This window comes from Bolinopsis microptera, chromosome 1 (genome assembly GCF_026151205.1).
Source record: "Bolinopsis microptera isolate Bmic1 chromosome 1, MBARI_Bmic_1.0, whole genome shotgun sequence".
Taxonomy (NCBI): Eukaryota; Metazoa; Ctenophora; class Tentaculata; order Lobata; family Bolinopsidae; genus Bolinopsis; species Bolinopsis microptera.
Genome location: NC_087072.1, coordinates 19674893 through 19691516, shown reverse-complemented (window position 1 = coordinate 19691516; position 16624 = coordinate 19674893). Strand labels below are relative to the sequence as shown.

The window sequence follows — 16624 nt, the reverse complement described above, 5'->3', positions numbered from 1 at the left end:
TAAATTGCAAGCAAATGGTAGTCATTGTTCGATCGAAATGATGGCTGTTACCAAAAGAAATAATTGTATCGACAACTGGCAAATTGCTTACTGGAGTACCACATAATATGGACACGTTAAAGTGAACGATTTCCAGGAAATTAAATCAATATGTGTAGTGAACGGAGGACAATTATTAATCAATATACAAAACACCACAACCCATACAATGATGTTCATTTTCCTTTTTGTCATACATGAGTACGCTGGACGCACCTTTATTGTCATTATATCCAATTGGGAGTGGTAAACGGAACTCATTGTTCCAATCATTATAATAATTCCTTGTCTTAAAGTAAATACCTGCGGGGAATGATCTTATCAAAAATGTTTACCACCTGGCTGACGGCAGCTATTGTTTAACACGTGCTATCAAGCAAGTTAGCGGTTAAGCGAGACTAGTTTCTCTTTTGCTCACCAAAAGCAGAGAGCATCCGCTGAGAGGTATCATCTCGCATACTCAAAACATCCCCAGCAGTCATCCTCCTGCCGATCAGACGCCGTGAACCTGCTCTAACCGAACACTCTCCTATCTGATCCCCATCCTCCTGGATAACCGACAGTTTCTTGTTCGGTCTGCGGGGAGGTCCACAAAGAGCGGGGGATGAGGGGAATGGAGTGCCGGGGTCACTCTCTGTGGTGTTGGGAGTATGTTAGCAGACTGTTTAATGTTCGTTTGTTCTGTGCAGTGATAAACTGATTGAGTCGATGTACTGTCGATCCAACGAAATATTTACAATGATGAATTAAAATGGTGGCAGCAAAATCAAAGGATTCGAAGAGATTATATGATATCTAATTGAAATCGTTTTACTGTGTCTAATCAGTCGTAGTTTAAAACGGATGAAGTGAATTGATCATTTCTGCCGCAATAGCAATACTTAAATTTGTCGTTGAGCGGTTGAGCATGAAATTTGAAATATTGTGTCCTAACGAATTTGACAACGTGTCAATTTCGGGTTGATTCTTACGATATTAAATGTGAAATTAATCTGCATTATGACCACTACAGGAACCCGTCTAACTCTAACCCTAAAATGGTGTCTAGACTCAAGAGACTAAATGTGTAAAATAATTATTACTTATTTAATTCGCGTCTTTGACACCACTTGGGGACTCCTAATTATGGGCACTAAAATTCTTATTCCTTGGCCAATTTTTTATTTTTTCATGCTGATTTGAAGACCATTGAGGCATTTGACCCAGTCAAAAAAGTTTCAGTTCTATATCTCTTACGGTTTTTGCGGAACGTCGTGTTAAAGTTGATGCCGTGGTGTCAGTAAAATGGTATGGATATATATGTAAACCTCTTGTAAACCTCTTGTATATTTATTATATACCTATATCGTCTCGCTTTATATATACAGTAAGATTATCCTATATATATTTTTCGGATTCTTAATTTTGTAACGGCTTGAGTTTCACTAACCTTTTAACATTTTTTAGGTTCAATGTCACTGGAGATGACTACAATCGAAATATATTTGGCAAGAATCTGAATGTTTTCAGTGTTGAAAGTTTAGTTTCTTAAATCCTGGAGTAGTCATTCGTGTCCCTGATATTTGGGTTAATTCTAACTCTATTATCCTATATAATATATATATAATTATATTATAAGATTATCCTACACTATCCTAGTGTAAATATATCGGTGAGTGTGTACAATGAAATTTTAACGATAAAGGCGGCAAGGTAATTGCATATGATAACCATCAATTAGTACTGCAATTAGAATAATTGAACAATCTTCCCCAGAGTCAGACCCACTAATACTTTATGGTCAATCGTTTGTACAAACTACTACGCCGGGGACAGCAAAACGATTTCATGGCAAATTCCGTGTAAATCTGTTGATAAAATGTGAATGTGATGGTACCACTGACTGGTGATGGTACCACTGACTGGTGATGGTACCACTGACTGGTGATGGTACCACTGACTGGTGATGGTACCACTGACTGGTGATGGTACCACTGACTGGTGATGGTACCACTGACTGGTGATGGTACCACTGACTGGTGATGGTACCACTGACTGGTGATGGTACCACTGACTGGTGATGGTACCACTGACTGGTGATACTGTGATGAGCCCAGTTTGTTACCTGAACCATGACAGGTAGCACCGATTAGACCTATCTGACACTGAAAAGCACTGATGTCCTCCGAACTATGAGCACTGTATAACGCCCTCTCCTCCTCTTCCTCCTCCTCTTCCTCCTCCTCTTCCTCCTCCTCTTCCTCACCCTCTTCCTCATCCTCACAGCTGTTGGTTTCCAGTGCTGTGTACCTCACAGCAGGTTTTAATCTCACCATTGTGTTCTGACAAACCCCGAAATAGCTATAAAAAACAAGTCGAGCGTGAGTTTTAACATATAGTAGTGAACTACTCAGTTCCACACAAAGCATGAAATTGTGCTGTATATGAGTGGTGATTTCGCTCTGAGAATCAGGGTCAGTAGCTCAATTGGTAGAGCAAGAGACGCGAAATCTCGAGGTTCTGGGATCATTCCCCAGTTGTCCCTAGTTTTTCAGAGTTAGTCATCACATATAGACAGCATGAGAGTAGGCCTGGCCATCTCGAAGTGATAGTGAACTACTGTTAAGTAGGAAGCATCACGGCTCTCAAAAAAAAGTAAAACAAGGCAAATATAAAGGCAAATAATGTTCACCAGTTACTTGCTTTGTTTTACTTTGTCTGTTGAGATCATCGCTATTAATCAAGCTTTAACTTAGATCAATCCTCGTTATTTGATTCGAAACTTTCATCAAATAATGAACCACAATAACATTGAAGTATCAAACAATCGCTGCGCAAAGCATGAGGTTAGGCTGAAAAGTATGGATTAGGCTTATACTACGACCGTATAACAGCTAAACGGCACGTAATTCGCGTCACGTAATCGACTACGAGATAGAGTCTCTGTTGAACAAAGACTCTATCTGCCTACGAGACACTTGAGTCTCGAAATGATGGATGTTACAGGTTACTGGTAGGGGTATCCCTAATGATTTAACGAATCTTGTCTACCATACGTTCAGCCTGTAGAAGCGTTTTAGCTTTACGTGCCGTCTAGCTATAGAACAAGGATCAAAGTCAAGCAAGGACGACGACTGCATCACGACGAAAGGTGCCGTCTAGCTCGATTCTAGAAAAAATTGTTTTAGCTAGTAGTAGTATAAAGGGCTCTAAAACATTCAAATAAAATGGGTTCTCAAATGCTAAGCTTTTTTAATTACAGACAAAAATCAGAAAATCAACGATGTCGGTTAGACAAACATGTTTAATGTTCAGGAATATGGCTATGCGAATACTAGATCATATTCATGTAAATATTATCTACGATGAATTAATGGCAAATTTAGATTCATTGTCATTGAAACAAAAACTTCGAATCACAATATAAATATGCGTTTACATATTATAGTTATTAATACATTTAATTCTCTGAATCAGTAAAATTACATCTATTATACATACTGTGGTCGCAGATGTATAATTCCATTTGTTCAATGAAGCTTCGGCGGATGCAGTTAAAGTTAATAGATGATATTTGATAAAGATTATCGATCGATCTGATCTGTAGCACGACAACGAGTAATGAGTATTGAAACTGTAGTTATCTCTACTATAATTCAGAGAATTCTGTACGTACGACCGCCCACGTGCAAATTAGGCGAGAAATAGGAATTTAGGTAACAACCAAAAGGTTCCATAGCAACGGTGTTTTAATGCACACATGCACGTGCAAAGATTGTTTTAACGTCATTTTGATCGGTTTTGTGGTAATTACGTTGTGTTTAAAGTGTTTTATATTTAAATCGGCTGTATCTTCGGTTGAGATGGATATTTTTTGATGCGATTAAAACTTTATTTCAAAGAATACTACTAGCTTCGTCCCTTTTACCACGGGCTTTCTAGTACATTATATAATATTACTATTAACGTTGCAAATTGTGCGAGACGGTGTACTGGATTATATATCACCCGATAGTCGACATAATTACTTTATACAACCCTATCACCTATATTATATAGTAGTATAGTACCTGTGCAATATAATCTTGAAATAATTAGGCTTTTTCTACGCGTTCGAGTGTTTTGATTATAAAATATTTATATTTATGCCAGATATACCTTATCTTCTCATTTTAATATACGCAATGCATTGTCCACTACAATAAAATACAAGGCAGAAAAAGCAATAATAGATGCAATATATATCATAACCTCCTAATGTATTTAACTTTAAGTTTCTGTGTATAACCACCATGGGCATAGTTTTATTTAAATCATAATACATAATGCGAAAGTTCTTATAATAATATTATTTGTCAAACATTAACAATAACAGGACGACCCGTCGCTGATTGGACATTTTAGCTGATCCTGATCGGACCAATATTAACAAATAAGGTATTTAAACGTAGTACAGACAAATCCGTCTGAAAAAATCGATCTGCTGACACACGAAGCTTTCAGAGGATTTTTGACGTTTTTGAGTCCCATTAGGTGCCCTTTATGGCTGACCAACTTTTCCAAACTTTTCCACTTAAGTCTTAAGGCCACTTTTTGCCACTTTACCACTTTTTACCACCTTTCTTGTTTGTCGAATATCTTTAGTTGTGAACATCGTAAAAGGTTGCGGATCAATCGAGTGTGTTCATATTATCAGGAAGAAAAACTTTTGTTCAAACAATTTTTACGTCAGATAATAAGTTAATTGGATAATTATCAATTAACTAATTAGCAAAATTCTAAAAATTTTTTATTGGCTCAAAATGATCGGAATAGCTTGAAACACGGAGAAAAGTATTTTTTAGAAAAACTTTGAAAATTGTTCACTTACATTTTTTTTTCGAGACTGAAAAAATTTCGAAAATTCAAAATATTTTTTCCGCCAAAAGTGATCAAACCGCATGAAACACGGAGAAAAATGCCTTTCAAAAAAACTTAGTGAATTTTTCGTTTCAAGAATACTTAAATCGCCAATATTTGTAGTTGGAGTTCAGTAAATCTCGGCAGATTTTAGTAATCAGGAATTACTAAGTGAAGAGGTCTGAAACTGAAAAACGTTAACCATACGATCGCGCGGCGATATAAGAGTTTCATAGACTAATTTTCACAGAAACTGCACCAATGGCACAGTCAAGATCGAAACGATAGCCTGCTGTACTGTCATTTTATTGATTTCAATGATGAATCAGTGGGGTTAAGATAATCACATTTGTAATAAATAAACATCTCTGTACCGTCAATTGTGCTAATCTAAACCAGCCTACCTGTATTACCAGACCTCTTCTTTTCCTCGACAATCAAACCAAGTTGTTCATATCGCATTTGGTGGGTGATGTAAGTAGTATATAGTAATACATATCGAGCTGTATTCAATCACAATACGACACAATGCAATACGTGTATATTATATTATGGCCCTTAATGAGGTATATGAAACGTTCTATAGCGTACACTTCTCGTTACTCCAGTGAGAGGCCCAGTATGGAGAGGTTTAACAGTTTAGCACGAAAACGTCTACTTGGCCTCATGGCTCTTTGACAGCTCAAAGAAGGCGAAAAAGACCAGAAAGCTTAAATTTTCAACTCCACATTAATCCTGAGCTGATCATCATGGCCCCGAATATCCTACGGGAAGAACCTGTATTTTTACCTCACGACGTCCGGATTTCAAATCAACACCCTCAATAACATTAACAATCCTTCCTGATCAGGATCTGTCTCTATTAGCAATTTCCAAAATATCCTGACTCTCGTGGAACATTTCACTGAATTAATTATTACTGGTTTTTTATTACCCCTTGCCCGTCATTCGTATCTACATCTTACCCTTGCCAGTATGTTACCCTTGCTGATTTTACGTTTAGCCGACCCTGACATATGGGGGTGATTTGAGGTAACCACCGATCCAGCATAGTAAATGAAGCGGTATGCAGAACAATACAAAACAAATCACAGTTGATGTTGGAAGGTGTATTTACACTTGCTTCCTGGACCTGGCTGTTCCTTAGTTTCCCTGATCTGTTCTTGCCTTCTTCGAACGGTAAATGAGCCATGAGGCCAAGTATACGTTTTCGTGATAAACTTTAAAACGTCTCTATACCGGGTTTCTCACGGTATAAAGCGTTACATAAACCTCATTAGTCATTAAGAGCCATATAATATACACGTATTGTGTCGTAGTCTGATTGAACACAGCTCGATATGTATTAGTTTCAATACTTTCAACACTATACTATATAACAAATAATTTTAATGACAGGATGGATTACTGAGGGCACTGTGTTAAGGTGATTTAAGTGGGTCCCAATTCCCACCAACCATTCTTCTTTGTGTTATGAATACTTGCTTCATCATCTCCTTTTAATAAAAATCACGGTGTCTTTATTGACTAAGCGCATTACTACTTACATCACCCACCAAATGCGATATGAACAACTTGGTTTGATTGTCGAGGAAAAGAAGAGGTCTGGTAATACAGGTAGGCTGGTTTAGATTAGCACAATTGACGGTACAGAGATGTTTATTTATTACAAATGTGATTATCTTAACCCCACTGATTCATCATTGAAATCAATAAAATGACAGTACAGCAGGCTATCGTTTCGATCTTGACTGTGCCATTGGTGCAGTTTCTGTGAAAATTAGTTTATGAAACTCTTATATCGCCGCGCGATCGTATGGTTAACGTTTTTCAGTTTCAGACCTCTTCACTTAGTAATTCCTGATTACTAAAATCTGCCGAGATTTACTGAACTCCAACTACAAAAATTGGCGAATTAAGTATTCTTGAAACGAAAAATTCACTAAGTTTTTTTGAAAGGCATTTTTCTCCGTGTTTCATGCGGTTTGATCACTTTTGGCGGAAAAAATATTTTGAATTTTCGAAATTTTTTCAAAGTCTCGAAAAAAAATGTAAGTGAAAAATTTTCAAAGTTTTTCTAAAAAATACTTTTCTCCGTGTTTCAAGCTATTCCGATCATTTTGAGCCAATAAAAAATTTTTAGAATTTTGCTAATTAGTTAATTGATAATTATCCAATTAACTTATTATCTGACGTAAAAATTGTTTGAACAAAAGTTTTTCTTCCTGATAATATGAACACACTCGATTGATCCGCAACCTTTTACGATGTTCACAACTAAAGATATTCGACAAACAAGAAAGGTGGTAAAAAGCAGAGTTGAAAAATACGTGAGATAATTTTTTAAATACGCCGTATTTAACGTTTTTTTGCTTAGAAATAAAATACGTCAAAAATACGTTAAAATACGTTTGCCTATTTTTTTCGTAATTGCATTCAAAAACTTAATAAGTTATGTCTTTCGTTCGCAATTTTTTCAGACACATCGTCATTACGATTCAATTTCATTTATTTTGTTCCCTTGAACGGGATTGGAATTTACTTTTGGAATTGAACGCAGAAAAATATTCATATTTGTGTAGAAAATCGTCCGTAAAAAAGTTTCAATAAATACACAATTAAGAACACAATTACTCAGATGAATCGTAATCATCATTGAAATCACATTTCTCCATGTTTTGGATAAGTCGAAGGTTGGCATTAATGCCTACTAGCTTTATGGCCTTATCCGTTGCTAGTCTATTTCTGCGTTTATCAACAATATATTCCCAAGAGGACCAGTTAGTTTCACAGGCAGAAGCACTACAGACGAGGCTCAGAATTTTAGCGCGCAATAATTCGTATTTGCACGCTTTGGTACGCTTTAGCACGTGCACAGTTCCCTTAAATCATACGCGAGGTGATCAACTACAGAGCTACGCGAGTTTTAATCAAACTTTTAACTTGTATAATTAGAAATAGTACTTATTATTTCATTGGAGCTCTTAATGCTACAAAATCACTTGTAACGTACCTATTTTAACGAATTTTATTCAGCGAAAATAAAATACGCCGTATTTAATGTTTTTTTGATATTTTATAAAATACGTTAAATACGTATTTTTCAACTCTGGTAAAAAGTGGTAAAGTGGCAAAAAGTGGCCTTAAGACTTAAGTGGAAAAGTTTGGAAAAGTTGGTCAGCCATAAAGGGCACCTAATGGGACTCAAAAACGTCAAAAATCCTCTGAAAGCTTCGTGTGTCAGCAGATCGATTTTTTCAGACGGATTTGTCTGTACTAACGGGTATCTGACGGGTTCTGATGGGTAAACAATTTTAAAGGAAGTGCCATACTCAGATTAAGATGTCCTTAATTTCCTTTTAACATGCTGATTGCTGCTTCGATCGGTAGTCAGTATTGTTTTCAGTTTATAGCATCGGCTCATTTATATTGATGTTGAGGACTGATAGCTATCGGAAGGGATGAAATAATGTATATTGATACAAGTATGCAACATTCACACTGACAGGGATTTAACACCCGTGCTAAATCCCTAGTGACGTGATGATAAGATGTGTCACGTGCTGTTGAGCCGCGCAACACGTGCCAGTGCGCGCTCCAAGCAGTGCTAGGTACGACTCGTCCAAACTAACACTATTCCTACTAGTACATATCATACAGACTACAAAATACAACCACTGAACAGATGAAAAATAAAAAATACGGTTGTGAATCACGGGGCCGAACTGAAACCTGGTGTCGCTGAACCATGAAAGTGGGGCTCACACTTTATCCACAGGTGATCAGCTGAGAAAACTGCAGAATAGGAACGATCCAATTCAAATTGTAATTGTATTAGCAGCAATTATAGCTTTATTTTACTTCCATCTGGTGGGTCCAGACCGGTTCAGGTGCTATCTGTGTTAAAATACGAGCGGGGAGGCTTCTTGTCTAGCTCTGTTTTGTATTTGCTCAACAAAAATGAGAGCAATACAGAGGCTGAGGAGCACTTGTCAGGTAAAGTTATAAGCTGTGCTGATGCGAGCAGAAAAGCGTTTTTCAGCAATGCGAATAGATCTCCGAGTATCTGTATACATTGCTGTAATAAATCTTTAATTGGAAATTAACGAATACATTTCAACCGGTACCGATCCATGAATGAATCTGCAGGTGCTTTATAATGCAGTACCAGCCTTGTATCCCCTGGTTAAAATGTCTTCCCATCAACACGGACTTCCGGAATGTGTTTTGTAATTGCGTCGTGGTATACTTTTTGGTCAAGTGTAAGCTGTCAATGAGCTATATGCTAAGCCGTATATTATTCTACCGAAGACCGCTAAGTTCCTAAATATTTCGCACTTCTACACCCATTTATCCCTGAAAAAGCTTTTTCTGGGACGATATCGTCCCTTCAGGGACGAGAAGAGGGGCCAGGGAAGGGCGGAGGAAGTGGCTGGAGTGGTATGGGAGCGTGATGGGATAATCTGAGGAGCTGGAGGTGGTGAGTATACATTATAATCTCCTGAGACCGGGACTTATCTGTACGGTGTCTTATTACATACGTGTTAATTGAACATGACTCACTCTTAGACTCTCTAGGGAGTATTGCACTGCGTTTTGTAACCCTGCGAGCACTGTTTGCTATTCCTCTTGCTATCCTATCTGTCATGTATCTTTCTTGACGTGTTCACTACCTGCCCGTGCACCTTCGCCCCACTCTTAAAGGCCCCCTTAACCTAACTTGTTCGTGATGGTTTATCTCGGTTTTCATTTGACATGTCTTGTGATCTCATAGGGTTAAAAGGTAGTGCCCTGTCCTGCTAGTGCTAGCGTTGTTTCTTTTCTTAAGTATACCGCTTCCGTATTCAACATGTTCAGTCATTTGTTTGTTGAATTCCAATTCGGTTTCCCTTTAAGTTTTAGACTTGTATGTTATTTTTCAGAGTTTCGTATATAATGTATCCATCAATAAGTTACTTCCCTGTTCATTAACTAATATTAATAAGTCGGTCTTCAATTAGGGGTAGTTAAACTTTTAAGATAAATTGGGTAATCTGGCTGCATTTTACACAACGTTTTTGAGGTGAAACGTGAGGCTGAGAATCCCGCTTGAAACACGAGAAGGTTTTGTTGACGAACATTTAAGTAGTTACATTACCTGTGCATTGTGGGTTGTGGATTGCTTGAATTTTAACGACTCCAGTTTTTTATCATAATGTACTCTAACTTTTTCCATTAACATTTTTTGTCCATTGCTTTGCACCGAATTTCTGGAAATTTCTTTCGTAATTCGTATTAGATTATTAAGTATAACACTTATGGAGCTTATTCTCTTATCAAGTATAACACCAAAATATGTTATGTTGGTACTCGATAACTCGATTCCCGAATCCGAAAGTAAAAATGAATCCCCAAAATATTTCATAGGATATTTTTGTGTGATATCAACTCATAACTTTCTGAATGCGTTTGTCAGAGCGGTGCACGATAGTTAAAATATGAAATGCGTAAGCGTAAGTGTGAACTGTGAGTGTTTGTAAGTGTGAGTGTTTGTAAGTGTGAGTGTTTGTATACAAATGTGTGAGCACTTGTGTCAACTGTCAGTATCCTAATGTAAGTAAGTACAATAAACTGGTACACTGTGAGTGTTACTGTACAGGTACCCCTGCCCCCAACACTCGCACCCATGAAACTTAATTAACATAGGGAAGTACCGTTATCCCCAAGAGAACCATTGGACACATTGCTGAGCTGCAATAAATCGTGTACCAAAATACAACGCTATACTTCTTCGACTAGTTTTATGTTTTGAGATATACTTCCAATGTTTTCCAAAACATTATGTCATTGACTTAAGAAATTCATATATTCGACGTTGGTATTGGATGCCATACCCACCAGTCACCACCATCTACAATCTCCTGTTATTACCTTATGTTGGCCTGTTTTGAAATTCTATCGCCCTTGTTTTGATTATCGATGTCCTCCCGGGGGTTACAACAACCTTTACCTATTAAATTCAGTATATCATCAGTTGTCACACCGTTTTAGCCATCTCGCTCTGTATTTTAATAATTCCAGAATTTCGGTGAATTCTGTATAAGTTTTATGATTCCTATCAATTCAGTATATAATTATTAGTTGTTTGTTAAGAGAAATATCTATTTTGTTATGTCATAATTTTGTAGTCATCCCGGATCATTTTAACGATAATTCTAGAATTTCTGAAATTTCGGTAAATAATTCCTTATATCTACTGCAAATGAAATTTCACGTTTCGTTTTCCGATTTCGCGTCGGTACACATCAACAACACGTTGTATAGTAATAAACGCTAATAGTTTATTCTCCAGAGAGAATACACGACTACCGTACACAGATCTACTCAAACTAACATTTTGTCTCCTCAGAGCAGGACGTGGTCTCATTTTCACTCGGTGTCAGTTAGATTGCTCCTCCTTATCATGTCTGTAGTTTCGAGTGTGGTGTTTGAACAGAACCCCCCTGCCAACCTTCGTAAGAGCAACTTCTTCAGTTTCGTTTGTAAATTGTTCGATGCGAACAATCAGGTTCTCCGGGTTTCCAGTGCTCTCTGTGTTGGATTTATTGAAAATAACAAGGTACGGTTGTGTTGCAGGGTCTTTGTTCCCCTGAGAATATTCTTCTTGTTGTATAAATTTCTTGGGTAGAATTCAACTTACAAACCCGCGGAAAAATAAGGGTGTGTCTTCGAGACTGTGTAATGACACTATGTCTACAGGTAGTTCTTTCATTCAAATTTCTGATTGTCTCTGAATAGACTCAGTGAAGACAGATTCTAATGGAAATAAATAGCTGAATAACGTATCGACATTTCTACGTCATACTCATTTTCTCAAATTATTTGTTATATAGTAGTGTTGAAAGTTTTCATACTTTGGAATAAGTTGCCAAGTCTGAAATAAAAAATAAGCAGGAGTAATCTGAGACATTTTCGTTTTAAAATATCGAAAGTCGAGGAAAGAACTATCAAATCATGAGACTCAATAACACTACACGAAATCTCCTATTATCTTACCGTGGATGTACGTACCTTGTTTTTTATCTAGTTTCTTATCTGTTTGAAACCCACAGGACACAAAAGTGCTCAGGAACGGTGTCCGGTATAAGCTGAAGATACTTACACAGGATGGGACTGAAGCAGAGGACTATATCCATGTTATAGTGGTAGACTCGGAGAGCAATGAGGTGAGATCCGGGGTTGCCTTTTAGTCACGTGACCCGGGGGCTTAGTCACGTGACCCGCCTCGAATTGTTAAATGTACTACATGAGGATTTGTGATTTTGTTGACGTATATTTGATGTGCAATTGTATTCTATTTATCAATAATTCCATTTTAAACTCACTCCTCTCCCCCAGATTGTCCCATTTCAAGGGCAGGACCGTAACCCCAGTATGACCCGAGTGCTTCTCACTCACGAAAGTATATGCAGCAGATGTGCTGCTAAAAAGTCGTGTGGTAACAAGAACGACACTCCAGCAGACCCAGTTATCCAGGACCACACTGGACTGAAAGTCTTTCTGAAGTGTAATCAGAACTGTCTTATCAATGCGGGCAACCCTAGAGAGCTCCGAAAATTCAAGGTTTTAACTATTTTAGTTACACTACTGTCACTGAGTTGCCAAATGATTCTTGACGATGTTTGTACTGCCAGTGAGTTAACTCAAAACTGAATGACATTCAATTTATTCAAGACTAATTGTATGATTTTACCAGCTAGCGATAAGCGGAACCCAAGATTTGAGCCTCAACAACTGGGCCTACTCCTCCGCCATGTTCGTCCACAACAACAGCAAACACGGCCGAGTCACCAAGTCTAAATCATCTCCTGACTGTCTAACAGGTATTTTGAGTTAAAAGTGTTGTGTTTATTATTTTAAGTTAAAATTTAACAAATTTACCGTATTAGAGTTACTCAGTTAGTTAAATAGCCGGCTCTACATTGCTGAGAGTGAGAGACATCATCACTAGTCACTTTAACTCCTTGGAACAGATTACAGAACAAAATTAACGGCCTTTTTAAAACGCCCTACCTGCGCAGTATTTAAAATGAGGGTCAATTTATTATTCTACTACATAATACGCATACCGTACTGCAGCCAGCAAATCTGAAACAGGTTTGATTAACAGTACAAATACTTAAAGTATCTGCCATATTCAAAATTCCTCTTGATTCTGGATCATCATCATAGAGATAACCCTCATTACTGTTGAGTTAAGCTTCTTTCGATCAGCCTACTCATATTGTTAAGTTTAAATTCCCATCTTCTCTCAGATCCCAGTATCTCACTGATATGGCCCCAGCCCGGGCCTCTCTGTGGTGGTCGCGCCCTCATTGTTGGTAAAAACTTTGCAGAAGATGCTCATGTACTCTTTGGTACGACATCTATTCATTCAAAGGTAAAAACAGTTAATTGTTGCAGGCAAGTTTTGGTTTACACTTAACTCACTAATTTGTGAGCGATTAGTGATTATTAATAATAATTATTATTACAATTATTACAGTTATTATAACAATATTACAATCTATTGTCGAAGAATTGACTGGCCAGGTCATTTTTTTAATCATTCATCATTCAATGATATTTTCTTGTTTCTGGTCTGCTAAATGAGAATATCTATCTGACCTTTCTACATAATTTGTGAGTATATTCCCTGAAAATGTGACGTAACCTGAGTAACCTCTGTATTTCAGGTGATAACTCCAGATGCCATCCAAATAGAGGTGCCGCCAGTTAGCCAGAGTAGCGTGATGATGGTGACGCTTATACAGCGGAACCAACTCTTTCAGAGAGGGTGGCACTACACCTACTGTAGCCCGGAGGTGGACCAGATCTCTGTGTCACCTTTAAATCTCTCAACGTCTAGACTCGCGAAGGTACGGAATCGTAACAAATTGTGACAATCTGTTTTTAAACTATAAAGTATGTCAAATGATGACGATGACATGCTATAACGATCTAAATCAGGCTACCAATTTCACAATTTCCTCTACTCAACATCTAATGAATTTTACTTCAGCCGTTTGGTCGACACTACAACGAAGCTGAACAGATAGCCACATTCTCGAGCATGCTGGGTATTAACAGGGATAGGCCGAGTAGGGGATACGCTCCCGCTCCTCCCCACTCCCCAACTTACCCTCCTCCCCCTAGAAAACCTATCGCTATCTCTGCAAACACTGAGGGAGAAGGTTAGTTTAATAAAAGTTTAATATAAGTCGCCAAGTCTGAAATAAAAAATAAGCAGGAGTAATCTGAGACATTTTCTTTTTAAAATATCGAAAGTCGAGGCAAAAATGTGGACTGTGGAGAGATTATTGGTATACAATATACTGTTCTATTTTCTTCTGTAAATGCCAATGTATTTCAGAAGTTCCGCCGTCAGCTAAAACCCCGATGGAAGAAAGCCCGTTCAGCTACTCAAAAGAAGGCAGTGCATTTAACCGAGTCCGGCGGGAACTGGTCCCGTTTCCCGGACCAACCACTCCCGAGGAGGAAGCTGCCCGATTGGAGACCGCTACTATTCTTCAAAGTCTCAAAACACGGTCACATGTTTCCCAAGATTACATCAAAATGGACGCTGAAACAACTACAACTGAGTCGCAGGGTCTCATCTGAAATTGGAGCTCCGTACCTATAATGTCGGATCATTTGTGAAGTAACGACTCTTGAAAGTGGGCTGTGATTGTTGAGCGAGGCCTCAATATTCCGGAGTATTGTAGGCTGCAGTTCAAGTTCAACCTTTCGTCGCTTTACTCTTGTGAAATGTGCCAACATATTTGAAACGGAAATATGAATGTATAGACATAGTAACTGAACGGGAGTAAGGTGGAAGGACACCTGAGAAATGATACTGATTATTTGAAACTCAAGAGAAACTGACGCTAAAACCTGCCGAGTGAGGGGATACAATTTTTCGAAACTCACTCGATTCATTCGTTGTTATAAAATGCACCCAATATTGAAATGATTGAATAAATGATAAGAGTAATGTATTTGTGATTTGGGTATGCATCAATGTTCTGCTAGAAAATCTGTCTTACTCTAAGTTCAATGTTGAAACCACTTCAAAGAATTCATTTTTGATTTTATGACATAATCAAGTCTTATCCTGATTTATGTTATCCGATTTATTGTCGGCGGTTTTATATGTTAACTTTCTAATGGAGATAAATGATAAAATGATGAAATTTAAGCAACTTAATACAAGACGAAAACCACATATTTCAAATTGACATGTTGAATGTTAATGTTACCTTTGTTCATTTCCACGACCTTTAAACATACTTTACTAATATTTACTCAAAGCAAGGGTTCTTCTTGATGTTCAATGTTAATTTGAGATTCCACTTAACAATTTATTTTCATTGTAATAATTTGTCTCATTTCCAAGGGGGGGGGGGGGGGGGGGGGGGGGGGGGCTCATGTTTTGTGTTCGTTTTTGTCCGTTCGGTACCCTATATTTTCAAAACGGACAAAAGTTAGGGCGGACAAAAACGGACAAAAACGGACAAAAAATGTTATGGAATTTGGAGATATAATTTAGATGCTTCCTCCTGCTCCTCCTCCTGCTCCTCCTGCTCCTCTTCATCCTCATCCTTATCCTCAGTCCTCCTTCTCAGTCCTCAATCTTCCTCATCCTCAGTCCTCCTCCTCCTCTTCATCCTCCTCCTCCTCCACCTCCTCCTCATCCTCCTCATCCTCCTCAGTCCTCCTCAGTCCTCCTCCTCCTCATCCTCCTCATCCTCCTCATCCTCCTCAGTCCTCCTCCGCTAAATCCTCTTCATCCTCCTCAGTCCTCCTTCTCCGCCTCAGTTCTCCTCCTCCTCCTCCACCACCTCCTCAGTCCTCCTCCTCCTCCTCATAGGGCGGACAAAAACGGACAAAAATGTTATGGAAATAAAATTTAGATGCTTCTTCTTTCTCCTCCTCCTCCTCTTCCTCTTCTTCCTCCTCTTCTTCCTCCTCCTCCTCCTCTTCCTCCTCCTCCTACTCCTCCTCATCCTCCTCCTCATCCTCCTCCTCCTCCTCCTCCTTAGCCCTCCTCAGCCCTCCTCCTCTTCCTTCTCCTTCCCAGTCCTCCACCTCCTCCTCCTCCTCCTTCTCCTCTTCTTAGTCCTCATCTTCTTCAGTCCTCTTCCTCAGTCCTCCTCCTTCTCCTCAGCCCTCCTCCTCATTCTCCTTCTCAGTCCCCCTCACTCCTCTTCATCTTCATTCTCCTCTTCCTTCCCAGTCCTCCTCCTTCTCCTCTTGATTCCCAGTCCTCCTCCTCCTTTCAGTCTCCTCTTCTCAGTCCTAATCCTCTTCAGTCCTCAATCCTCCTCCTCCTCCTCCTCCTCCTCCTCCTCCTCCTCCTGCTCCTCAGCCCTCCTCCTCCTCCTCCTCCTCCTCCTCCTCCTCCTCCTCCTCCTCCTCCTCCTCCTCCTCCTCCTCCTCCTCCTCCTCCTCCTCCCCTTCTTCCTTCTCCTCCTCCTCCTCCTCCTCCTCCTCCTCCTCCTCCTCCCTCCTCCTCCTCCTCCTCCTCCTCCTCCTCCTCCTCCTCCTCCTCCTCCTCCTCCTCCTCCTCCTCCTCCTCCTCCTTCTCCTCCTCCTTCATCTCCTTCTCAGTCCTCCTCTCTCCTCCTCTCATCCTCCTCCTCCTTCCTCCAGTCCTCCTCCTTCTCCTCTTGATTCCCATCCTCCTCCT

At 39.0% G+C, this 16624-nt stretch overlaps 4 protein-coding genes across 4 annotated transcripts in view; 2 read left to right on the top strand and 2 right to left on the bottom strand.

The window, feature by feature from the left end:
• Window positions 1–11796, bottom strand: part of LOC134824065 (uncharacterized) — a 96506-nt gene extending 84710 nt beyond the window's left edge. Inside the window, exon 1 of the mRNA XM_063835767.1 lies at window positions 11771–11796. The gene's annotated coding sequence lies outside the window, so the exon portion shown is untranslated. The remainder of the gene's footprint in view (window positions 1–11770) is intronic.
• Window positions 1–16624, top strand: part of LOC134824072 (neurocalcin homolog) — an 85536-nt gene that overhangs the window by 17535 nt on the left and 51377 nt on the right. The window lies entirely within an intron of this gene.
• The window catches only part of LOC134824080 (uncharacterized), a 41046-nt gene that overhangs the window by 12457 nt on the left and 11965 nt on the right, over window positions 1–16624 (bottom strand). The window lies entirely within an intron of this gene.
• On the top strand, window positions 9179–15309 carry LOC134824049 (transcription factor COE1-like). The gene is made up of 9 exons (XM_063835743.1): window positions 9179–9397; window positions 11306–11515; window positions 12009–12122; window positions 12295–12519; window positions 12653–12779; window positions 13212–13336; window positions 13632–13814; window positions 13958–14129; window positions 14309–15309. Exons 2-9 carry the CDS (start codon window positions 11360–11362, stop codon window positions 14554–14556), a joined length of 1350 nt encoding a protein of 449 aa, XP_063691813.1. The 5' UTR covers window positions 9179–9397; window positions 11306–11359; the 3' UTR covers window positions 14557–15309.